We start from the raw sequence: 27,576 nt of genomic DNA on the forward strand, positions 1-27,576 counted from the left end.
ACAAAGACATACAGTAATTCACTGATGCAGTTCAAATGGGCTACATAAAACAGACAAGTTTCACCACTGAAGACTGATCCCTTTTCCAAGGTACAAACTGAGTAAAATGATCTTTTTAAAGAAAAAAAGTGTCAGTGCCCTCAGATACTCTTTGCTTGCAATATCTATAAAACTCATTCACCGAAGAAACTTTTGTTGCAAAGAGTTCATAAACTTTGCATAATCTCATCACTATTGACACATTCATCCAAACTCCCCACTACCAACATTATCCTCATGTCCCTCATTACACAAGAATAATCAAGGCTATATGCTACTGGAAATAAAGTGTTTAAATGGCAATAATGTGTGTATACATTCATCTTAATTTAACAACAGCATTTTATTACAAAGAAAAACACAATCAGGTGTAGGTACAAAAGTTAAGAAAAACTTATTAGTGTTAATTAATGCTTGAAGGTAGAATTATGGTTCTTTCAATTGGACCCATTAAAGGGGCTTTAATATAGATTTGCACAGCAAGCTGAAGATTTTCAAGTGCAGATAATGAGGCAAGCTAGTACTATTTTAACCCCTCTGGAGTATAATCAGTTGATAAGGTTTTGAAACATTACAAGGTCTAGGACAAAAAGATTAGCTTTAGTTCCTCCTGATCAAAATTGAAACCTAATTAATTAACAGTGTTATAGAAAACAGAAAATTTTCACTGTTACTTTTACACGTCTTCAATTTCATCTTCTAAGGAAAACTGGTGAAGATATTTTATCTGTTACATGAATGGCAGAAGACTGAGTTTCCTGTTCTCACATTATCCTCTAAATTAATTGCTTAAATTAAAAAAAATGTAATGCATTCTTCCAAAAAACTAACCTTATTTAAAAAAAAAAAAAGCACTGGTGAACCATTTGAGACAAACACAGATTTATAAATTAAATACAACAGGTAGGAAATGTTTCCAAAGAAAAGGGAGAAAGAAAAAAAGATATCTGCAGCAGTCAGACTTCAGAAGCATAACTAAAATTCTAGGACAGTGAGTTATCCGCTTAACGGCAGCAGTTAGAAATTCTTTTCCTTGAAACACACAGAGAAATTATGTATCTATGGCAAGGATACATCACTATTGAGAAAAGAGTTTTGAATCACTGTGTAGAACAAAAGTGACAGCAATAAGATCAGTATAGCAATCTAGGCACCAACCTCAAAGGAGTAAGATTTTTACCACACAGCATTTAGAATAAATATGTATATGCCAGACGAAGCACAGCTGTGACCATCAAGACCAAAAGTTACCAATCTACCAATTACCAAGATAAGAACTTAAAAAAAACAAAAAAAAGAACAAAGGGAAAAATAAGTAGAATGGAAAACTACAATGTATCGTGTACTGAATTTATGTGCAATAATGTATGAAAAAAACCTTAAGTGCTGTAGTAAATACTATGTTCATTTGAACCTTTGAATGGTACATTTTGAAATGCTCTACGTTATTTAATATTTAAATGTGTAATATAATATGCAGTTATGCAACAAACTCAGGGCAAGAAATAATGTCTTATACATTTATCTAAAACTGAAGATGACATCATTGTAAATTAGGGAAGGAGCACAACACACTGAAGTCATACTAAAGTACATAAAAGTTCAATGCATGTACTCTGTTCCAAAGATATTAGACAGTAGAAGTTTTGCAAAACTGCAATTTACACTGATTTTTACCCTTAAAGCCATAAATCCCATTCTCATGAATATTTTTTCCCAGGTTATAAAAAAGTGATTAGAGACCATATTACTTCTCCGCCATGTTTTTAAATGAATTATTTTACTTTATTTTCAGTAATATCCTTTGAAATGGATGTCCTTCAACCAGTTGAGATATCTCATTACAAATAAAGCTAATTTAGTTCTCAGTATTAAATAACTACATGCGTCTCACCTCGAGTGTGGAGAATATGCCTTCTTATTTACAGTAATTCTAAAAGGGCTCTTAAGCATGTCAGGACAAAGTCTAACCAGAATACAAGAGAAGAAAGATTATCTCATGTTCTCCTAGGGTTTTGTTGTTGCTTCTGGCAGCAATATCAGCTTACATACATGCCATATTATGAGATACGTCATTTATTTGCCTTTTTTTCCTTAGCTGGCATGGATTCATACGATCAGCTGTTTGATGGCCACTCAGAAATCCCTAGTAAATAAATACCTTATGACAAATGATATTGTTGCGACTGATATCTCTGTATGATATGTGAAAAACAACAGAGGAAATGACTGGATAATTTCATCTTCTAGACATAACAGATTGGTAGACTTGAAGTATTGCTGTCTATCCAGAAAAGAATGTTCATTGTCATTACTGTCAAAATTCAGTTTCATAAACAACCTATTTGCATGTTAGTTAGTTCTCCTTAAAACAACAGAGAACAATTTCAGATAAACATAATAAATGAGAACGTTCCTTACTATACTGTTCTCTATGCCAGCTCCAGTCTTTGATTACCAAACCACCAAAAGCACTCCAAAAACTCAGAAAATGATCCCCACCTTGTTTCCATCCTGTGGCATCCCAGCCAATGGATGAGGCAAGAAGGTCAGAATGACACCACCTTTGTATACGGCTTTGTATACTGCACTGGCCATTGGCACCACCTGGTGCCCCTCGCAACCTCCCCTGAGTCAATGAAAGTATAAGGGAAATTATTTGAAAGGGCTGTATTACAAAATGATGACAAAAAAAGCAGCTTCTGTCCTCCTCATCTGTTAATTTTTCCCATGCTTTTGCCAAGCCCTCCTTTCCTGGCTGCAACTTTTCCTTGGTTCTAGTTACATTTTCAGCCTCTCTCCACTTCCATATGGTAACTGCATTGCAATTTCAGATTTCTGATCAATTTCAATTTCACCTTCTGAAACTGATCTGAAACCACAGAGAGCAATCTCATGGACATGCACACCACAGGTTCAAAAGCTGCCAAAGCAGCCAGCCAGCCCTTCTTAAAAGCACATTACTGCACACAAACTCGTATACTTCTTACACAGGTTTTTTTCTCCTTCAGCTAAGGATAGGGTAGAAATGCAGGAATAATCATGCATTGATGATATATAAAAATGATGTGCATGCATGAACCAAACACATTACAAATCACACCTATAGCGATGAGGACATGATAACACACAGGAACTCCAGCCACTGCTGTAATACAAATAGGATGAATAACCTCATTGCAGTGGTGTTTCTCATCAGGCAGCAGGTGTATCAGGTTTATTTTGAACAAACCAGAAGTAGGTAAGCTCTGGAAACCTGAGTTTACACCGCTGGCTACACAACTTACCTGAATTCAAGCAAGACCCTAGTAAAGGCCATCAGAAATGTGAGGAAATTCACTAATGGTCTACATGATGGGGCAGAGTGCACCCAGCAAGTTTGCTGATGACACAAACTGGTAGGAGTGGCTGATACACCAGAGGGTTGTGCTGCTGTTCAGTAGCTGGACAGGCTGGAGAAACGAGCTGAAAGGAACTTCAGGAAATTCAACAACAAGAAATAAAAAGTCCTGCACCCAAGGAGGAACAATGCCATGCAAGCTTGTATGCTAGGTTCCATGCACCAATATGTGCTGGGGGCTGCCCAGCTGGAAAGCAGCTTTGTAGAAAAGGACCTGGGGGTCCTGGTAGACAAGAGGTTGACACTGAGTCAGCAAAGTACCATTGTGACAAAGATGGCAAACAGGATCCTGGGGCTACATTAGGCAAAGTATTGCCAGCAGATTGAGGGAGGTGATCCTTCCTCTCTACTCAGCACTACTGAGGCCACACCTGGAGTGTGTGGGTCCAGTTCTGGGCTCCATAGTACAAGAGATAAGGAGCTACCGGAATCAGTCCAGCAAATGGCCATGAAGATGATTTAGACACTGGAGCATCTCTCCTATGCAGAAAGGCTGAGAGAGCAGGGACTGTTCAGCCAGGAGAAGAAAAGGCTCAGGGGGAATCCCATCAGTGTGTACAAATACCTGAAGGGAGGCTGCAAAGAGGACAGATCCAGGCTCTTTTCAGTGGTGCCCAGTGACAGGACCAGAGGCAATGAGCACCATCTGAAACACAGGAGGTTGCCTCTGAACATCATGAAAACTTTTCCCTGTGAGGGTGACCAAGCACTGGCACAGCTTGCACAGAAAGATTGTGGAGATACTCAAAAGCCATCTGGACATGGTCCTGGGCAACTGGCTCTGGGTGTCCCTGCTTGAGCAGGAGGGTTGGGCAAGGTGACCTCCAGAGGTCCCTTCCAACCTCAGCCAGCCTGTGATTCTATAAAAAACTATCAATCAGCCTTTTATGCCCAGGAACTGCAGGATTTAGACATATGAAAGCACACTCTCAACCCTCATCTGTGTTTTTGCTATCAGCTTTATTACCTGTGAAGTAATTCTAATACTTTTTCTCTCTTTTTATATCACATTTGGTCTGATTATAACGTTTTTCTTATTAACACTCCTAATAATATGGAAAAGCACATTCTGCTCTCCTCATAGTCTTGAGAAGGCAGCCATTTGAGATTTATGGAGAAAAGGAAGGTGCAGTGTTTATTTAGTATTTTTTAGTGTTAGATTTCATAAGTATCATATTTCAAATACTGTGAAGGGTTCAAAAGCTTTGATGACTTCTCAAAGAATTATTTTGATATTTAGAAAATGAGCTCATATTTCCTCAATTTCACCAATGGCTTGGTTCAATACATAGTTTTCATTTAAATTTTCTGTACTAATACACAGAATTCAGTTCTGAGTGAACAGTTCAAAAGAGAATACATGATGTAGGAGTTATATCAGTATGTTTTACAGTTTATGCTAAGAGTTAATAAATATTGTTACAGGTTAGTAACGCTAAAATACATAGCTGTATTGCTTTTAGTATACTACATGTTTAGCCATCATTATTTTAGAAATGTTTTCTTTTTGTATTTGCCAGGTTGGCAAATCTTTCCAAACCCCGGGCACATTACAAACCTAAACGTAGTCAGACTCTTTTAGAATTTGAATCCAAGTTTAGGTCAGTCCATTAGGCAAAATAAGGCAATGAGTTGACAAAACTTTTCAGGAGAAGCTTCTGCTAAAATCATAGGAACTTTTTAGGTGAAAGGTCAACTGTTTAACAATTCAGAAAAGTGTAATTAATACTTTATCAGAAGGTTATCATCTCTGAATCACCTGCAACTTTCACCTTAAGACACAAGAGCAAACTATTTTCACATCTTAGGAAATGTAAATTTGATGTCAGTGATAGAAGTTTTCTTAACTGCTCTATTTAAACATAATACAGACCTGTTCCAGAGTTTCTATTTTGCTGTCTTTGGCTTGCAAAATCTCTAAAACCCTTCTGTCCTTGACTTCAGCTTTCTGCTTTTCTCTGGAAACAAACAAAAAAATAGACACTTTATTAGTCATAATTTGCAGTTAATCATTTGAATTTTTCATGTCCTGATAATGAATGTCATTTTAAAGCACAGAAAATTAAATTATCTGAAGCTGACAGGCCTTGCAGAATTAATCAGGGAGCATATGGCAAGTGACAGCAAATTACATCTGTAAACAGCTAACACAACTTTGTTCAAAAAGAAACAGAAGCAAGAGGTCTTAAAATACATTTTTAAGCAGCTGAAATTATCTGTCTCATACAGAAAATGTACTTGTCCATAGACTGAGCAAAATTCTTTTTTTGCCTTCTTGGCAATGTAGAGCAACTAAGCTGCTTGGGTTTGTCAAGTCCTTCCAACTTCATGGCATTTCTATGTCTGAAACAACACTGTCTGAACATAATGGATAACTATTTTACTATCTTTCACACGGATAGCACCTATAACTTTTACTGGGGGGGGAAAAAAGACAACTCAGAAGCTTGGGTAATAGGGACGAGGAGAGTCTCTCTATGTGGTTAATAAGTGCAGGACTATAATCATCTCTGCCACATTTTGTAGAAAACCAGCTGATGAGTCAACGCTTTGTTTAACAAACCATCTCATCTCATTCCTATCCTATTTCTTGACTGAGTTTTAAATGTTGATGCCCTTACTGGCTTCTGTTTTAGGCAGAAAGAAAACAAATGTTGTCATAGTAAGGATACAGAGATTTGTTAACACAAGACAGAGTTCCCATCATGTATCTGTGACAAAAGCTCTGAAAAACATATATTCCCTAAAATTGGCCAAATACTTCAGGCATCCCCAGCACCACAGGTGACAGAGAAGCAGAAACTAATTCAGATTATCCCTGCTCTGACAACACAGTTAAACTTCCATCATGGCTGGATATAAACCACCCCTAAAAGCCAGAGAATCCTACATGCACAACTTTTGCTCCACTAAAATGGGAATGTTTTAGCCATGGAAGGGAATAGAAGAGTGGTACCCATGAGACTGTAAATCTGATCAAAAGTGGATGAGAATATCCAGCTGTGCACAAAAGGCTTCATCTACTGAAGCCTTTTGTAACAGAGATCAATAAGGATAGTAGATATATGGGCTCCACTATTATGTATTACTGCATATTCTACTGTTACTGGTAATTTTAAAGGCTAAACTTCAGTGTCCTCATAGGCCATCCAATAACATGGTTTCTTTTAAATAGAGTTCTATGACTGTTAAAATAGCTAGTCTGATCTTGAGTAAGTCAAGAATTAAATAAAAATGGTATGTTTCAAGGCATTGTAAATGTAAGTAGCACTCTCCTACTGCAAATACAGCAGCACTGATGTGTTATAGTACTGGAAGAAAAGTAAGAAAACCCTAGCTGAAAAGATTTTAATTTAAATTATATTTAACTAGGAGAAACAAAAATATATGGAATCTTAAGCAGTTGTATGGCATTAAAAAAAAATCTACCTCCATAAAGAAAATAATTCAGGAGCTGTAATGAGCAGAGAAAAGTGAAACCATGAAGAGTGAACAAGTATTCCAAAAAGACATTTTATGTCTGAAAGGTATTTAACATTTTAACTGAGACAGAAACTTAATAGAAAAATATACATCAGATCCTGACCTCAAAGCATCTGATCACCTGCAATCAGAAGCATCAAGGAATTGTCACGATAGGTTGGCTAGGAACATGTGAGCAGTGAATTACGAAGTACAGCCAGTTTTTCATAGTTTCTCTTTGAACATCTACTAAAACTGAACTAAGCAGACTGCAATTACAGAGATCTATGGAAATATGAAGTTACCCGGTGTATTCCAAATGTTACAGAGTGATGCCTTTTGAAAAAAACCTAAGGACAATAATGGGAGCACAAGGGAGAAAACAACAAACATGTTTCATAATACATGACAGTAATGAAACTGACCCACCTTGCTTATAATGCATAACCAGTTTACAAAAATCACATTTTGAATCAGGTTTTAAAAAATGGTAAAAGAATTTCTGATAAGTTTATAAAACATTGTACTAAACAATATTGGTCAACTTTAAAAATTAGGAGTTGGTATGGAAAAATATCTGTGAATAGATGATTTTTATAATACTTATCACTGAAGTTTATGCATGTTCCTGAATAGGTATACTGTTCATGACGAATACTGTACATTATTCCACAACTTAAATGAACCAAAACCTGCTCCAGTTTAAAAATGCCAATACTTCTTGATACTTAATTACTTTGCTGTGGGGTTCTTAATGGCTATCAACAATTACCCTTTTTCAAAGATGATTGTTGCAGTACACAAAACCCAAATAGTTTGGGAAGAAGGTATCTCTCTCCCACAAGCACGTTACACCACAATGTATCTTAAGAAGTGATGACCTATATTAATCTATGTCTAAACTGTAAGTATGACAGCAGTCCAAGTTTCCTCAGGTCTTAATTACAGCTAGACAACTTAAGAATTTAAAATTAGACACATGCATAACTGCTTGATTCAAAATTTTAAGAGCTTCAGAAAATCAAAAGCAAAGCAGGTCTTTACTACAAAGTACTTAGGATAGTAACGTGTAGACACAGGAAGAATCATACAGTACAATAAACACACATGAGCTCCACAAACCACTGAAAAGCATTGTCTCCAGCCCTCAAAAGTATCCTGACCTTAACCACTGGCTGACATGTCCTATCCATTCTCGGTTCCCCCAGTGATGTATTTCCCTCTCCATTTTAATTCAGCTGGTTTTATTTTATATTTCTACTTAAATTAAACCATCACTCTAACCACTCATTGTATATCTACCATCCACAATATGCCATTGTCTTCCCAACTCCTCTAACCACTTTCTACTCTCACAAAGTCAGCCTTTTTTAAATAGAGGCCAAATTAAACACAAATACTGGATAATTAGTCTCTTAACTCAGCTATGCAATCACCACTTGAAAATTTATTAAACTTATTGGTTAATTGATCTGAAAACCTGATGGGTCAGGTAGATCTCTCAAAGCAAGGCTCAAAAGAACTCTACAGTTGTGGGGTTTGGGTTTGGTGGTTTTTTTTCCTTTAAAGAGAGAAGAGGAAGAAAGTGAATAAACCAGCCAAGAACCAAGCAGAAGAACAAACTACTCTGGAGAACTGAAAAATAGTATGCACAGCTAATTCTGGTGTATTATTGTTAGTCAAGAATTTACGGAGCCCTGCAACTTTAGGACAAGGCTGCACGAAAAAGGTTTGAAGAACAGTCTGGGATTGGAGAGAAAAAAACAGACCTTTGTTAAAGCAAAAAATGTGCCTGTAACACCCTAGCCAATGGTTCAAAGTGCATTTCTAGTTACATGCAGTATTTCCCTGTTTATCCAATGCTTGGTCAAATAGCCCTTCAAAATCTGTCAAGATCCACGTGTATAAATACAGATCTATCATCATTGTAGTGAGTGGAAAAAGTCTAAAGAAAATTCAAGGGGTTTTTTGCTTTCTGAGTTTCTTTCAAACTCTCAAGATAGCACAGACTGTAGTAACGCCCCCCAAAATAGTTTCACCAGTTACGATTCATAGCTAAAGAAAATATCCTAAATATCGTACTTCAAGCACATGATGGATGTTGTCAGAAGCCTAAAGCATATATTGAAACCTTACATGGAAATTTATCAGCAGCTTCTCCTGGTGGCATAGGACACCTTCCGATGCTCATTACAGGACAGTTCCTCACAGACACTCAAGGTAGTATGACTGACTGGAACTTCCACATCGCATTTGGATCTGCTATTGGGCCTTGAAATGAGACTCGATAAGAATTGCAGCAATCCCCTCCTCTTTTTTTTAGAAGGCTAACAAATACTAAGAAAAGTCTTTGACCAACTTTATTAAATGAGCCATTATGTATTTACAATATATTAAAAAAAGTCCACTGGAAAATGGGAGAAAAAAATTCAGGCACTGTCAAGAAGCTGATGATGATCAATGACTGAGACAAACTCCTGTTTAGCTAATTAGAACCACTGATGAGCAATAATGATGTGAGCTAAGAATATTTGCAGACTTCTTTAGGATGAAAAATGGAGTGAAGAGAGGCTGTCAATTTGTAAAAGTTTTAAGCTCCAATCAGTTTTCCCACGAGTACTACCTATTTTAAATGTTTAACACAGATGTATTCAGCTACAAAGATTATAGAGATTCAGCTTCCCACAAAAATGAAGAAACTGAGAAAATGTTCTTAAGCTTAACATTTTTCCTGTGTTATGACTTTTCTTTGTCCCTGCGTTACACTGTACTTTACACAACAGGACACGGTAATATTTTTGAGGTTTGGCACATTTTTAATGGCTTGTCAAAAATGAAACATTAAACTATGAGGAAACATTTATCTACGGATGAGGTACAAAACCAGAACATGCACTACAAAAACCTTAATATTTTAAAAAACAGAAGTTTGCCGAAGTTTGTAAAACACCATGCTTCCGAAAATCTTCAACAAAAGCAGCCTGGGAAAAGAAGCATCTTGTATCCTACCACAGGTCTTAATCAGTCAAGCAATTAACCATTTGTCAAGAAAAAGTAATTCAGAGTTGTATATAATTATGTCATTTTTACATCAAATAAGTGAAAATAATTTTAACTAATAAATGAAATTTGCTGTTTACACGTTTCACAGAATATGTCCTTTCAATTTTACAAAATAGTGGGATTTAAAAAAACCCAAAGAAATACATCTTACAAATTTAGCCTTAAATAGCTAAGAAAGTTAAGGCTACACTGCAATCTTTGGGCTGTGTGTAAAAGAACAAAGGCTACATTTTAACACTATACCTATCTAAAAATAAACTGCTTCTAAAAATATTCTTACTTTTGAAAGACATTTTTTTTGAATTTAAAGGTCTACAGAACTAGAAAGGCCACAAAATATCAATTTGCGTGATGCAGCATTTAATTTGATTATCATCTCTCCTGGTCTTCCACCTATTTTACAGACAGACTTATACAACTGCATACATTTAATGTGGTATTAAATAGATAATGAATCGCCCATATGCAAAGTGAAGTTGTAGAGCACACACTGTCAATGTTACTGTAAATATGGCACCAATATTGTAAATTACTGTGTATAGCCACATCCCTAAGGTCACAGTCAGTGGTTACCAGAAATAGAGCCTATGCCTTAATCTTCCAACTAGAAACCTTACTGTGTTTCTGTTTACCTATTAAGAAGGGATAAAAAAATAGAGCTAAATAGTTTTAATTTAACAGAGTTTATTTTCACATCAGATTCTAGAAGATACTTATACTTCATAATGAATTATAATTGATGCACATTATAATTATTTTTTTTTTTAATACTTACAAATAGTACTTTTAAAAGATTTAAAAAGCATGGAGTAAAAAAGAATTTAAATTGATACCACACAGTGTGGACTTTTCTAAGACAGCAGTTATTTTCTATAGAAAAATTGCATATGCCTATTTTTGTTTCTTTACAAAATTAATTTAAGATCTAATTAAAGGAAAATTATAAAATGAAATTATTTCCTCAGTAAATTATTTATAGAGCCAGTTCTATGTTCCATGTTATGTATCAAAATGGAAAAGCGTCATTACAGAAATGTAATTTTTCTTACATCTCTCGATTGATTTAATTCATTAGATTAATTATTAAGGCCTCTTATTTTAAGCAATGTACATAAAATACTAAACATATTTTTACAGAAAATAGTGACATTTTTTCCCTAATAATTTTGCAAACATTTTTCATCTAAAACACATAAGTCTCTTACAGTGTTCAAAATATCAGCACTTCAGAACAGACTGCTTTAACATCTGCACATCACCAGGGTTTCCCCCAAGGATTTTTAAATGATGCCTGCCTGTGCTGAATAAAGTGCTAACTTGCACCTTGCATTTCAAACTGTGTCCTGAGCAGCCATCCAGTTGGTACAACACCAGCTGAATTCCCAGAGGCCACTGTTCAATCAGGCTTGACTGCAATTATCATGTCAATATTTTGTGCTCCGATATGCAGATATGCACACATGCAAGCTGCATAATATCTTCTTCTCCATGGAATGTTGACTTATGTTCAATGTTCTGAGAATTTTTAATGAAACAGGATATTAAACTTTCATCAACTGTAGAAAATCACAATTATTTGACCTTAGATAGAAAGGTTGTACTCTTATGCTCTATTATTCTGTCCACTTTATTGAGTGATAATAACTAGGGAGTCCACTCTATTTTAAACTCAGAGTGACAAAACAGTAATGGCCTTCAAAAATGTGTTAGACCTCGTTTACTTCCTCGTTCTCCTGTCATTCTGTTTCCTGTTAATTTGCACAAGAGTAAAATGCTAAGTGGTTTAAGAAAGCTTCTGCAAGCTACTTATCATCCCTTCAAAAGATGCAAGACACAGGTTTTTAAATTATTTTTCAATTAACGTCAGCAATCTATATTGCTCATTCATACAGCACATTCACTTACCCTTTTACATAAAAAGCACTTGCCATTTTTAGTACATCTGCACATCATCAGTCAGTGAGGAATCTATGTCAACCTGTTTAATGTTTCTTCCACAACTTGCTATTCACAGGATACAGCAAACCACAGTGACTACCTTTCCAAAAGTTCTTTGGTTATTTCTGATCACTTCTGATTGCTCTTCAGCCATGTTTTCTTCATCCATTGGTATACCTTTAGACAGATCTAACTCCCCAAGAACAACAACAAAACTCTCTCCTAATCACTGTCACTAACATTCAGGTTGACACTGTTTCTCAGAGTGGCCTGAAATGATAAATCCATTCTTGCTCTTTGTTAAGACTTGAAAGACATAGCACATTTGGAATTTAGGTGTGGAAAAACATTTACATAAGGCAAGCTTGCAAAATGTAACTATCTGCAAAGGTATCATCTAGCATAACACAATCCCCATTTAACGTCTACCAAGTCTTGTATCACTGCCACAGTTTGATCATTAATGGATCCTGCTACATCTCCTTTCCAGAAGAAAGGAAAGAAGTCAGCTAGAAGCCCTAGAGGAAAATTAGAGTCAGTTGACCTGTCAAGATTGCATTAATTATAAGAGAAAAATTCTTAAAGGAGAGCTCTCAAAGTTTACAAAAATATTTCAAAACCTTTGATACTCTCATCTGAACCCCAACTCCATTTGGGTTTACACATGCATTTACCTGTAAAAGGTATTTCTAGCACTTTTTTTTTTTCAACTCATCATACAAAAAAAAAAAAAAAAAAAAAAAAAAAAAAAAAAAGAAGAATCTTTCAAAAGGCAGTGAACTAGAAATAGCATACTCTTTACATAATACCGAGATCAATAGTATTTAAAGTAGCTGCAAAGTATACTAACACGAGCAGTACTTTTACAATGGCTTGTTTGAAAATACCTGGAGGCTTTTACATATCCCAAAGGCATTTCTCATTTGCACAGTAAAGATAATTTTTTGTTTATATCTGAATATTAAAATGGGAATATAGTTACAGTTATCCAGCAAGAACTGCAAAGACTGCTGAAAAGTAAAATATCATTGGTGCATTACAGGAATCAACAGCACAGCCATAAAAAGGTACTAGCTACATTTTTACAATTTTAGGGCAGGCGAACTTCTATTTTGGGACCATGAAAGCACTTCAAATAATGGAAACCTACTATTAATTCCCCCCTATGATCCCCAAATTATGCCTTTTACATTTTCCTGGTTTATTTGAGAAAAAGATACTATAAGGAATTGTCTAATGCTACAAATATAAATTACCTGACTCTATGGCCAGTACTGCCCACTCAATTTCTCCTAATATATATTTTTTCTTTTTTCTTCATCACACATCAAGTGTACCAGGCTGTAAGTGAACATTTTGTCCTTTTGCACTTGGATCTTTTTATTCCTGTCACTGTATTCTCCTGAAGAAAGTCTGTCTGTTGCTTTCGTCAGTTTAAAGACTGAAATCCACTGGACAATATTGTTTGGTTCATTACACATATGATCTAGGATACACATGACTATGCTTTATTCAATTCTGTCTGCTTCCATTAGGTAGCTGGCTTCTGGTCTCAGGTAATCTATAACAAAGACTTGGTGGGCATCAAAAGTTTCTGAGTTATGGAATTTTTAGTGGAAAGAACACACTGAGAAATGAAGCTATGCAAACATTGGTGATATCCATGTCACACAGTCCCAAGCAGAAACAACAAAAGGTTTAAACTCATTTCATTCTGTTTCTATCTATCTTAAAATCTCCTAGTAATCCAGGGCAAGATGGGTAACATTATCAACTTGGATAGGACTGGATCAATGTTGTTCCTAATATAGATGAGAAAGGAGAAGTCTCTAAGATGACTCAAGCTGGTTTTTATGAGATTTCAGTGTAAATTTTCAATTTCTACCTCTTGATACAACCGTGTAGAATACAGAAAAATAGGCTGTGAGCAGCACAGATCTGCTGAGTGACATGCTTCAGGAATCGTTTTGCTTGTAACTGTTACTTGGTAAATCCATCTCTTTACCCTTTAAATCCACATATTCTTCCCAGATTAACAAAGCCAGAAAATCACTTGTCCTGTAATTTTCTGGACAGCAGCAGTGCTAGGTAGCACATTCCCTGGAAATCTAATCAACATGTTGGAACTGAGATAAACTGACACAGTAGCGATATTAAAAAAAAATAAAAAATTACTGCTATAAAGCTGGGAATAACACAAAAACGTTTCTGAAAGGATGAGAGTGTGCAGAGGTACAGTCACGAAACAGAAGCTACTTAGGAGAAGAATATGGAAAGTTATACCTGGAAAAATTAGGAGAGAATATATGGGGCTGTAATTTGGTTGTGCAGAAGATTCACAGGTAAAGCTGGGCTAGAAATTATTTCCAAAGCAGCAATTAGACCATTTTCAGGCAAAAGAGATGAAACTACATCATTTAAAGAGAAAAATACACACCCAATCCTCCATCTGTCCAATCAAAGCAACCCCAAGTTCAAAGTCATGATTAATAATACTCCTATATACTGAATGGGTTTTATCCAAACCTAATCCAGGATTCTCCAGAGTAATTATAAAACCTAAAAAAATGCTGTGGAAGCAACTTCTTCTTTCTTAATTCCATAACTCTAAAAAGCATGGGAAAGGTATGATACAGATGTATAACCTTGAGTTCACAACAGGTGTTCTAAAGCAATGCTGTTATTTTGAGAAGACATAAAAAACTAGACAAGCACCTTAATAGAAGTATGTTGTCACGCTTTCACATAAGAGTACAAATCACCAGCCTCTACACAAAGTGCAAAGCACGTACACAGAATATATCTTTACCTTCATATATAATAGACTATTATTATACACCAGATTTCTGTAGCAAGTCTTCTGATAGGCTGAACACTACATGAAAAGGGTTTCACAAATATTTCCTACCATTGTAAAAAAATTCAGCTCATTATCAAGATGGCATCTAAGAGCACCATTTTCATTGTATCAGTCAGGGTAATGCACACACAGTTATCAATTTCTGTTCTAAATAAAGTATAAAATCATTTAAAGCGAGGGATAACTACCAAGCATAAAAACATTCCTAGACATGAAGGATAAACAAGACAGACTGTATCTTATATAGGCATACAATTCCAAAACTCCAAGTAATTCATTGTATTCAGCATTTTTTATATGCATGCTTTCTAACAACTCTACGCTTCAATTTCTTCTAATATCCTGATTGTTTATATGCAACATGAATCAAAAATGTTAATATAAGCCTGAATATCTCTGTTTCTACCTTATTAAGCTTCATGTAAATGAGCTAAAATTTTCCATACTGCTCAGCTATCTACAAAATGTGGTTAAGGCAAAACAATTTTTTAATGTTTTCAATATACTTGTGCTTATATACATGTTAACATACATTAAATACTATATTTATACATTTTAAACAGTTCTCACATTTTTTTCAGTGTTTGAAGAAGGAAGATCAATACTACCACTACTGTCCTCATGAAAATACGACGAAATTTTATCATGAAAAAAGTCAGTAAGAATCTGCATTTCAACATAAGTGAGGAACACTGTAAATCCTTCCTAAGTCTTCCTCATGTATTAAAATTACTTCCCAAATCAAAACATCCAAGCAACATGAAAGTAGTACACTGTCCTAACAGCCAAGCTACTCCTCTCTGCAGGTAAGCATCCCAGTACAGAGCCAGAAGTTACTTGACACCATTGTTGGTGTCAACAGCTGTCTTAAAACAAGCTGCATGTGCTTACACCATCAACTTCTTCCACTGGATAGGAATGCTTTAGCATATTAGCTCTAGTTACATGAACACACCATGGTTTTGGACAAAATTTTCATTGCTTTATGCAATAATGAATGCACTCCCAGCTAAAGAACTTAACGTTATATTTGCAGAAATGAAAGAACCTTTACTGATCAAATCCACAAAGGAAAGGTGTGAACAAACAAAACATGCCTTTCAAGATCAAAGCACTGAATGGGAACCCAAAGTAGCTAGTACCCCTCCTTGCTTTATGACAGGCTTCCCAAGTAATGTTGGCTAGCCATTTAAAGAGGTTAAAATCCATTTTTTTCTTTTTAAAAAAATTCACTTTTTCATTTTAATAAAGGAGGTCATGGCACCCTGAGAGACAGAACAGACAAATCTTTTTACTATAATCAAGTGTTTGAATTCTGGCAGTCACATTACCAATTCATTCACATTCTCCCTATATTTGGCCTAAAAAAATTCTGAATTTGTAAATATTAGCATTCTAAAACAACCAGTCACATACTGTGATGATTAATTAACATTTGTAGCAATCAGATGATGATATGTAAGTACTATGAAGAAATTGTCATCATTAATGTCCTTAGAGAAGTTATAATTAAACTGCATAGTCATTGCTTCTCTTACCATATCTTAGACTTCTACTTCTTTAAGAATGCAAATAAATATAATTTACATATGTAACTGCTATCCAAACACTTAGAACACCAAAAAACGTCATTTACCACCTCCTGCTCTTTTAATAGAAAAACAGAACATGCAGTACATTTATAATTTAAAAAACTGAATTCAACTGCAGCACAGAAACCTCAGCGAAAACAGATTTTGAAGTATACTTCAACTTATACCAAAAAAGGAAACTTGTAACATATTCCAGGCACTCTTGACAAAATTTAACAATGGAATTTTTTTAACACATTTTTAAAAACCTACATAGTTCTCAATCAAAAAGATAAAGAATATGGTATCAGCAAGGGGGTTTTGTTTGGTTTTGGTTTTAGCATCACGTTAAATCTTTAAACTCACCTTTCCACAACCAAGCTGACAGCTTGAGTAAGATCCGGACTTGACACCTGGAGACGTTTCCACAGAGACCACACAAATTCTTTATCAGCCTTAGAAACAGGAAAAAAAGACAAAAATACACTAAATATATGCTACACCTTTTATAGGCCAAAAAAGTGCATATTCAAAAAGCAATTATAAAACCCCCTCTATTTTGGTGAGAATTCCCTTCAAGTTACTCGCTGTCCTCTGAATAAAAAATCCCATGGCAAACAGTTCTCTTGAATAAACAAAGTTTTAACCATATAGAATTTTGAAGGAAGACAAAGACCTACAATCAACAATAAAAGAATACACAGTGTGACACAAGGCAGCAGAAATCAACATTACTCAAACAAGGTTGCCTTTTACTATATCAATTACTTCTAGCAGCAGGGTATAATTTCTATTAATAAACATTAAGCTTGGAACACATACTTCAACATTAAGTTTTACCATATGCAGCTCTTAGATTTTATTTCAAAATAGACAGTAAATCACTCTTCTAACATACACTCAAGCTAACCTGCATTTATATAAAAGCTTCTAAAAAATTCTCAAGTGAGAGCAAGACAACAATGTTCTTTAAAAATACACTGAAGAAAGTTTGTGAAAACCAGGTGTCAGCTAAAAGCTTTTCCAGATTTATATTTTCTACTACACATTTTTGTACTGGTATATTCTTATTCCAACACAGTTCTATTACTGGAAGCACCAATATTGATATAGTTATGTTAAAAACTAAACCCATAATGTGTTAATTAGGTAAAAATGTTGGTGAGGGGCAGGGAACAGGAAAAGATCAAGAGAAGGAGAACAAAAAGAAAGCGTATTGACATAAACCATGGGCTGGACTAAGACCAAACCTGATAAAAACAGCCTAACATAAAATTAGAAATTAGTAAGCTAACACCATCGTATTGGCAGCTAGGTCTGTTCAATAGGTAAAAATCACAGGAGTGCACCTTAGTCTACCTTTTACTAGTGTTTGAATGTTAGAGAGAAATAGAATTTGCCTGTGGACAATACATAACCTAAATGGAAAACCAACACTATTACAGCTATTCAATTCCATGCTTCCTTCTACTCCCAAACTTCAGGAACCTAAGAATCTACTAAGATATCACAGGTGTCATTAGTTAACCAGAATCTCACTAAAAACAGCTGAACAAACAAAACAGTATCTCATCTCTGCACAACTGTATCTTAATCCTGATTATCAAATGAAACAGATGAACTGTGTTCCTCTCTTCAACTCCACTGTTTCGTTTCCACAGAGCTCTCCCATTTAAATTTCTTCTTTCCCTGATTTCTCATTTTTTATGAATAAGAATAGATTGCACCTTTGGTCACAGTACCGTGCACCCATGACTTGGAACAGCTCAAAGCAATGGTCATCTAAAACGCAAAACAGCTAAACAGAACTACAAGTCTGACAGGCCTCACATGAGCCAATAAAGACCACATACTGTATGATTAGAGTAAATCTCAGGAGCAGAAATTGCTTTTTGTATTTTTGCTATCTTTTCTTTTCATTTGCTCCCAATCGGTTTTGCCTGTAGGAAGCAGACTTGAACTTTACAAGCAGTATTGGTTCCAGTGAATGATAGTAACTCCATCTTAATGTTTCTCTTTCTTCAGAACAACTATCTTCAATATGAAATCAAAAGATGTCTCTAAAGCTAGCAGACTTTTACCAAGATTTATCAGTGTGCTAAGATCAGACTAGATACGCAGAGATCCAGGTATGCAGGATACAAAGTAGCATAAGGTGATAGCACACAATGAGAGGTTGTATTTTCATTTTTTAAGAAAAAGGTGGATATCCATCTTTTTTTGCCTGCACTGAGTACCCTAATTAATATAAAGCTTACTGTTTCTCTTTTAACTCAATTCCTAGCTGAAAGTGAACTTATTTTTAGCACTTCTGCAGAATGAAGACTGGATCTCTGCATATCTAGTCTGAGAGACTATTAAAAGTGTCCACTTTTTTCATGTGTCCTCAAAAAAGCCACCATGTTCTGAAAATGCCTTACCATGCCACCTGAAAAGTCGCAATGTGTGCACATTGTGAACCATGCATGACCTACTGCTGCTTCTCAGGAAGAAACAGAATGAAAAATAAAAATGTTTTCCAGATTTGTAAAAACCGCTGCAGGCTTCCAAAAAGCATTAAGATCGATACAGAACACTGATTCTGAGTATTTTTAACATCTAAAAATATCTCGTATTTATGTTGTGAGCCCAGCAAAGAAAAAACACAAAGCCAAAAAAACCCTCACTAAATAATAGCAGTGGAAATGTGATTTCTTTTAAATTATTTAGAGGGACAGTAAGTCAGCAGTTCTTACACTCTAAATGATGCCTCTTTACATGTAAGGAACTAATCTAATAAACTATGTCTAAGTGTAATTTTAAAATAATTTTAATTCAAATATCTCAGTTAATCAGCAATATGGAGAGCAGAACTGAAGTGACAATACTGCTTGAATATTTTTTGTATCTTTAATACACAATTCACTGTGTATTTTTTACACTAAACTACTTAAAATTACTAGTGAATTAGTCATTAGGCCATGAAGTCATTACAGCACAGAGGAGTCCACAGATAACGAAGTGCCAACAGTATTCCATCTGCAAATGCTCGAAAATCTTGAGACAAACAAACAAACAAAGTCTCTGATGCTGATTTATGAGCTCATGAGCTTTGTTCAGTTCAGTTTTGTTTGCCTGTTTAAAGATTTGGATTTGCTTACCATCAGGCTTCCTTAGTTTTTCCCTTTACTGTCCTGTATACACGACCACAGAAGCAGCTGTTGGGTTTTCCGCTTATTTATTTATTTATTAGAAGAGCTGAGATACTTGGGCTTCTGCATGACTCCAAGAAGCACTATCTAATGTCATGAGACTGACTACAAGCAGTGGTGGCTGCCTGTTTCTCCTACCCTGCATGTTCCTGCACCCTCCAGGTCCCAGCTGGGGAACAGCACAAAGCATCAGATTCTGTGCACACAGAATAGTGTACAACTTTCAGACACGTATTTCCAAGCATAGCATTCCTCCGTTACAAAAAATGACAAAAAGGGAAACTACAGTAACATACACTGAATTGTTCCTAATGAACAAATGTGTACAAAGTATACATATGTACAATACAACAAGAGGGAAATGTTCACATCCCTTCCATGATTTTTGCTGAGTATCCAGCTCATATTGAGTCTCTGGCAACCTAGTTAATACCTTAACTTTGCCAAACCTCACAGAAACTGGCCTTTTGATAATCTATAAAACATGAAGTTGCCATGAACGTTGTCTTCCTAATGAGAACACAGATACTCAGGTACAAATGATCTCTTTTAATTGAATAAGCAGTTCAGATTAACTGAGCACCTATAATTATTTCACAGATTACTTTCAAAGCTGTCGAAGGAAGAGTAAAACCAACTCCAAGTTGTACTCATGTCAGTGCAATTGCCACTCCTTACATAACTAAGTTCTGCAACATTTCTGTCTGTGCTGAAAGAACAGTAGATGAAGTAGGAATGAAAAAGCCATCCTAACTTAAAAAGAAAAAAGCTTTCAGTAAGGAATATTGAATGTGAACAGTGTGCACTAAATAAACTTTAAAGAAACAGGTAAACAGAACAGGGTAAGTAGTGTCCAATAAAAAAAATAAAACAAACAAACAAGCAAAAAAAACCCTCACAAAACCCCACACAATCAAAAATCTTCCCAACTTGCCTGGAAATAAGTGAAAAATCACTGGAATTTCCAGAACTGCAAAACAACACCATTTCAATAAATGCTGTTTATTTTTGATGATGGCAGGAACTGGTATATAAAGTTACTACTGGAACCTACGGATGAGCACATACAGAACTATAAAGCAATGCAGTAATTCTATCAACAGATACTCTAATCTAAATCAGCAAATGCCTTTAACTGCATATTTGTATTTCTGTAAATGCACACAAAACAAAGCAGTGCCCTGCCTAAGTGGCCTTTCTGCTAAAAGAATAAGGACAGCATCTTCAAACACGTTACCAGAAAAAAAATAAAACATCATCTGCAGCTAAAAATCTGTGAACTTTATTTATATAAAGTTTACATGGAAATGTACAAAATTTCTCATTACAACAATAAAACATAACTAAAACATTGGTCAATGAATGGTAAGTTAGCATAAAACATGGCTTACTTCTCTTTAACATACCAACCATTCTAATAGCTAAAAGTGTTTCATTTAAATCTATAAGTAATTAAGCATTTTGTATAACAGAATGAGTATTAGACAGAAATTATTACAGTTTTAAGATGAAAAGAAGTTTAAACAGCCTTTTTAAACTCTTGGCACAATTAATGGACTTGGTAAGGCTGTTCCCTGAATGGTCTTGGGAGCCAAACAATTTCTTCCAAAAAAGGGCTGCTTAGACTGTCTGAAGTTGGCACAGAAAAACACTACAGCTGTCAAGGCCTGGGATGTATCAATCTTCAGTGTACCCAAGGAACATTCAGCCTACTCAAGTGTACGTTAACAGCTCAAGAGGTCAGCAAGAGTGTACCTTGAACAGCTGAGAACTTACATACACAAGGCAGTATACAGATGTAATTCGAAAGTTAGTGAAAATTCCTCATTAAAACTAAGCTTATTCACAACACATCTAATGTCAGATAAAGATGCTCACTCTGCAATCAAGTTTGCACGCCAGAACTAAAGAATTATGCAAGAAAAAACCCAGCACATTGCGTATCCCCTGAAAAGTGGAATTTCCCTACGGCAAAAGAAATTGTAGTGCATCATCATGCTGAAAGACACACAGCAATGAAGAGTACCTTACACCCATGCTCTTTGCCAAGCAAACTGGATTTTTCTTACTGATTTTTAACAGCAGCAAGATCAGAAGCAGGGATAAACATAAGACGAGCCACTGACAAAGCTGATATGGCATGACTAGCTACAGCAAAAGTATTTGCTTACCGGCGAAGTTGTGAATTTATTAAACATTAGCGTAAGTCACAAAACACAGAAACCTCTGGTTTATAAGCAGGGGAAGATAAATATTCTCATTTAAATTAAAACAATTTACTTTCCTTTTGGAAGAGAAATCCAAGCATAAATACTGCTCTGGACATTTGGTATCAAAAGTATGTAAAACTATCTATTGCATTTGTCTAAAGGAAACTTAAAAGTGACCTAAACATAGAAAGTTTTGAGTATTTTTACACTGCTTTATCAGCAGAGAATTAGCTGGCAATCTTTTAAAGTAATGATACTGAATTGCTATAGGAAAAGCTTTTAAATCAGCACTGAGAGGAGTGCCAAAACATAAGCAGTACCTCTTTTTTTTTTTTTTTTTTCTCTTCTCACAGGAGTGATACATTCATGACAGTGTGGTATTAAATTTACAGGTAGGTTTAATTTTTGTTTACGTGTCTACCATGCACTGTGTTGAGAACAAGGATAAACTGAAAAACCTCCTCCTTTAGTGTAAATTTGTACATCAAGTGTCTCAGTCACCTAGTTTGAAATCAGTACTCTTTGATGTTTCACTGTATTTCAAAGCATGTTAACTATTGGTAGTGTTCATATCATATCTTAAATTTTTATAGCATTACAAATTATTATTTCCTAATTAGGAAGATACCATCTTCTGAAATCTGGAAGAGAACAGAAAAAAAACAAAAACCAAAACCCAAACAACCAACCTCTTCCCACACACCCCCACCCCGCTCCCCAATAATTTCTATAGAAGCACAGGACACAAACCCTCATTTTACTTTTTTAATCAGTAGATACCCCCAAAAGGGAAAATGAAAACATTGGGAGGACAGAGGGAGCTATTGGTTTACTGTTAATTTTTAGTAAGAACTATGTAATAATCAGGTACTGACAATTTTCTGTATTATAGAGTGAATATTTCAATACAAAGTGAAATATACATGACTGTCAGGCTGGAAGAATTTGTATGGAAATGCAAAATACTATATGGAATAGAGGGAAAAAAAAAGGAGCCATGAAATATCATGACTGGTATAAGCATTGAAACACCTGTAAGAAAACTGTTAATATGGATTGGTTTGGACTCCCCTAACATCTAGTATACTTCTGACTAAAGAACCCAAGCCCTTAATCAAGCTGACATATATACTTTACACGCAAGTGACAGACTTGCTTCTTGATGTCTCAAGAGACTTTTAAACTCACACTGTTGCATGCTGCCAGTGCAGACTCTCTTGATCCTGCTGTGCCAGTGTTTCTTTGTGATTTCCAGTCACGTATTATATTCCTAAATAAGAGGTATTCTCTCCACAACCCACCCAGTCCTGCTGAGTGGTCACAGTACAGAATACTGTTACACTTTACAGAACCTTTAAGGTGCTACACCTTCCAACAACCTAAAAAGTCACTAGAAGACACGGCTGATCAGTACCTCACAAGAAAACTTAGTGCCTTATATGCACCAAGCTCTAAAGACAACATTAGATTATTTTCAGGTTCAGAAAAGTCACTCACATACACTACGCACTGTTAGATCTAATTGCCAGCTAGAGATGTATAAGGCTGTATGTGACCTGACCAGACTGATAGCTTCAAAATAAATGCCATCAGCAAACAAAAGTATCTTCCCCACTTCTTACCCAGTTCCTTAATGTTGCCATATAAGGGGTAGGCAACCAACACATAATTTTATGATACCTGAAAAATAGCTTAATGTATCGTCCAGCCATAATTTTCTATTTAAAGAATTTTCTGTTGTATTGTCTCTGTTAATAGTTTTGGCAACAAAGATACCTTTGAATCAAAAACTGAAAGAGATAATACACTGCTTTACTTACACATATATGTAGAATATAAAAAATTATGTGTAGATAGATGTACACACATACACCTGCCAAGAGACTGCATCCTTACTCAGAACTCTGTTGAAAGCAAACAGGCACCATAAAAATAAATCAATGTTACAGTGTTACAGTATTGATGCAGTAGTAGTGGTCTAAGCAAAAACACTTCACAATTTATACTAAAAGATGTTGTCATTACACGATTTCATAAACAGACTCTCAGATTAGTCCACCAGTGTGACAAAAAGACAGCAATGCACTTAAGTGAATAATTTTATTACATGTTCTTAATTGTCATAAATAACTGACTCATTATGGCATCAATGGACAAGAAATGTAAGATATTTCCTGGCCTGTCATGACACAGTCAATGAATTAACATCACAGAAGTCAGATCAGTACTGTCACAGGAGGACAGGACAGAAATAAACATGAATTAAATAGTAGACAGAAGTTATCAGATAGACATGGACTTAGGACACACAATGCCACCCTCACTGAATAGTTATTACTTCCTCTGCTCTTTGGCGAACACACAGCCAGGACACTCTGCATGCCTTCATTCGCTGGGACAGCTGTTACGCTGACAATTGTTTTTTTCTCAGTACTCAACATTGAAAACTTAATGCTTGGTTGACGTAAGAATTGTTTTCAAAGAGGAGAGGATAAGAGAAAGCAAAGGGTTCCATTCCAGAAGTAAGGGTTTGCTTTAATTCCTTTATAGATCAAGGATAGGGTAACTCATACGTGAGTTTTCATTTTGGACTATAAATATCTAAACTACTTCAATTAAAACTAACGATAGTCATTCGAAGCAATTTGGATGGAAGATGCACAGAATGGAATAGGACATGAATCTTCTAAGTCACATAACTGCTTTCTGGAAGTGCTACAATTCTGAGAGTTATTTTAAGACTTCAATCACCTATTTGAAAGCACATGATAACCTGAAGGTTTCAGCATAGGCCTCAGAGCTAGTTTTTATTTAAATATAATGATCTGGATTAATACAATCATAATGCATTTGTGATTTTCAATGCATTTGAGAACACAGGAATGCACAAGTAGTTTTATTTTACAGACAATATAACCATATGCATACATTTGGGTATATTCACTCTGAATTACCATGACTAATCAAGTAGGATTTGGGTCCATCGCATCAACTCCGCCTGAAATGACTCTGTAGTACTTTTCAAATCCTGTGGAATTGCAGACAAATAGGAGAATATTTGCATATCCTCTATGTCATGAACTAAACAGTACCTGAAATAGTTGAAAGAGTCCACACTCAGTAACAACAAAGATGATCTGAAGTCATTCTCTAAGAACAGCATACCTCCTCCTGAATGAAAATATAGTTTGACAGGAAAACCAGACCTGTTGCAGCAATTCTCCAGGCTGAGTCTGTAACTATGTAGTAAACATAGACATCTTAGCATGTTCTGGAGGCATCCTCAGTGCAGTTGGAAAAATTACAAGCAAAAGCCTACTTCTCTGCACGTAAAACACAATTTCCTTTGAGAAACAGCTGTGTTTTGTTGCTCCCATGAAATGTACCTTTCCACTCATACCTATTTCATGGCAGTCAAGTGAAGTCCCCAGTGACTAGAGGAAAGGGAATAGTGTACACTTTTTTAAAAAGGGTAAAAGGGGGACCCTGGGAACTACTGACAAGTCAGCATCACCACAGTGCCCAGTAAAATCATGGAACCAATCCTCCTGGAAGCTACGTCAAGGCATATGGTTGACAAGGAGGTAATTAGAGACAGATAATATGGCTTCACCAAGGGCAAATCATGCGTATATAATTTAATGGCCTTATACAATAGAGTGACTGCATCAGGGGACAAGTGAAGAGCTATGGATGTCATCATCTACCTAGGCTTCTGTAAAGCCTTTGATACAGTCCCCCACAACATTCTTGCCACTTTATTGAAGAGACACATGTTTGATGTATGGACTGTTATATGGGTAAAGAATTGGCTGGATGGCCCTGTCCAGAGAGTTACAATTAACAGCTCAATGTCCAAATGGAAACCCGTAATGAGTGGTGTCCCTCCAGGGTCCATACTGGGACCAATACAGTTTAATACCTTCATAAGTGACATAGACAGTGGAATCAAGCACAACATCAGCAAGTTTGCAGATGACACTGTGTGGTGCAGTTTCTACACCAATGGGAAGGGACGCCACCCAGAGGGACATTGACAGGTTAGAGAGGTGGGCCCATGTAAACCTCATGAAGTTCAACAAGGCCAAGTGCCATGTTCTACACCTGGATTGGGGCAATCCCCAATGTCAAAAGAGACTGGGCAATTAATTGATTGCGAGGAGCCCTACAGAGAAAGCCTTGGGCGTATTGGTGGATGAAAAACTGGATATGAGCCAGCAACATGGGCTTGCAGCCCAGAAAGCTAATCATATCCTAGGCTGCATAAAAAGAAACATGGCCAGCAGGTCAAGGGAGATGACTTTCTCTCTCTCTACTCTGCTCTCATGAGACCCTACCTGGAGTACTGCATCCAGCACCTGAAAGGCATTAGATTAGGTATTAGGAAAAACTTCTCACCAAAAGAGTTGTCAAGCATTGGAACGGGCTGCCCAGGGAAGTGGTCAAGTCACCAAGGTATTTAAAAGATGGATAGACAAGGTGCTTAGAGACGTGGTTTAGTAGACAGGTACAGTTGGACTCAATGATCTTAAAGGTCTTTTCTAACCAAATGATTCTGATTCCCTGTCAGCACAGGTCCATAGTAGGACCATGAAAATGATCAGAGGGCTGGAACACCTCTCCCGTGAAGAAAAGCTGGGAAAGATGGGGTGGTTCAGCATGAAGAAGACTCCGCAGAAATCTTACTGCAGCCTAAAGGGGTATTACAAGACAGACAGAGAGACTATTTACCAAGGCCTGTAGTGACAGTACAAGGGGCAACAGTTTTAAACTGAGGGGATAGCACAAGAAGGACATGGAACTGTTGGAGCAGGTCCAGAGGAGAGCCACAAAAATGATCCGAGGGCTGGAGCACCTCTCCTATGAGGACAAGCTGAGAGAGTTGGGCTTGTTCAGCCTGGAAAAAAGAAGGCTGTGGGGAGACCTGATTATGGCCTTTCAATACCTAAAGGGGGCCTATAGAAAAGATGGGGGAAAATCTTTTTAGTAAGGCCAGCTGTGACAGGACAAGGGACAATGGTCTTAAACTAAAACAGGGTAGGTTTAGACTAGATATAAGGAAGAAATTCTTTACAATGAGGGTGGTGAAACACTGGAACAGGTTGCCCAGAGAGGTGGTGGAGGCCCCATCCCTGGAAGCATTCAAGGCCAGGTTGGACGGGGTTCTGAGCAACCTGATCTAGTTAGCAGTGTCCCTGCTCCTGCAGGGGGGTTGTACTAGATGACCTCTAGGGGTCCCTTCCAACCCAAAACATTCTATGATTCTATGATTTAGATTCAACCTAAGGAAGAACTTTTTACAACGGTGGGGCACCAGAACAGGTTTGTGGATGTCCCATCATTGGAACTATTCAAAGTCAGGTTGGATGGGTCTTTGAGCATCCTGATCTACTGAAAGATGTCCCTGCCCATGGCAGGGGGGTAGGCTAGAAGATCTTTAAAGGTCCCTTCCAATCCAAACCGTTCCACGATCTCTATATCAAATTTTAGATTCCTACTCATGTGATGGCAGTAATTTGAAATATTCGCACACAGACATACTGTGAATAAGTAAGTACTTCAATAAGTTCAAAAATATTTTTTTTTTTATGAAATCTCACTCTCAGTTCATCTTCAGTTGATGACAACTCAAATTTTCCAAAAAAAAAACAGGAAAGACCAGGTATGCAAAAATTCATTCTAGCTAAAATTTCTCAAAAGTAAAAAAAGGAAAAAGAAAAAAACCCAAACTTAGCTAACTTAGCTATTCAACAGCACTACTTCTGTCTACAACACATAAAGAGTAAGGCCTTTATTAACAACACCTGTACTAATCAGGCTCATGTGATTTAGACTCCTTATG

At 36.2% G+C, this 27,576-nt stretch overlaps 1 protein-coding gene across 1 annotated transcript in view; it reads right to left on the minus strand.

Moving 5' to 3' along the window:
* CNTLN (centlein) overlaps positions 1-18,786 on the minus strand; it is a 179,798-nt gene extending 161,012 nt beyond the window's left edge. Inside the window, exons 1-3 of the mRNA XM_035895579.1 lie at positions 18,754-18,786; positions 16,700-16,788; positions 5,313-5,397 (exon numbers count right to left, since the gene is read on the minus strand). Coding sequence (XP_035751472.1) covers positions 5,313-5,397; positions 16,700-16,788; positions 18,754-18,786 — 207 coding nt within the window. The remainder of the gene's footprint in view (positions 1-5,312; positions 5,398-16,699; positions 16,789-18,753) is intronic.
* Between the last annotated feature and the right edge of the window lie 8,790 nt (positions 18,787-27,576).

Source organism: Egretta garzetta, unplaced genomic scaffold (assembly GCF_000687185.1).
Source record: "Egretta garzetta isolate BGI_Z169 unplaced genomic scaffold, ASM68718v1 scaffold175, whole genome shotgun sequence".
Taxonomy (NCBI): domain Eukaryota; kingdom Metazoa; phylum Chordata; class Aves; order Pelecaniformes; family Ardeidae; genus Egretta; species Egretta garzetta.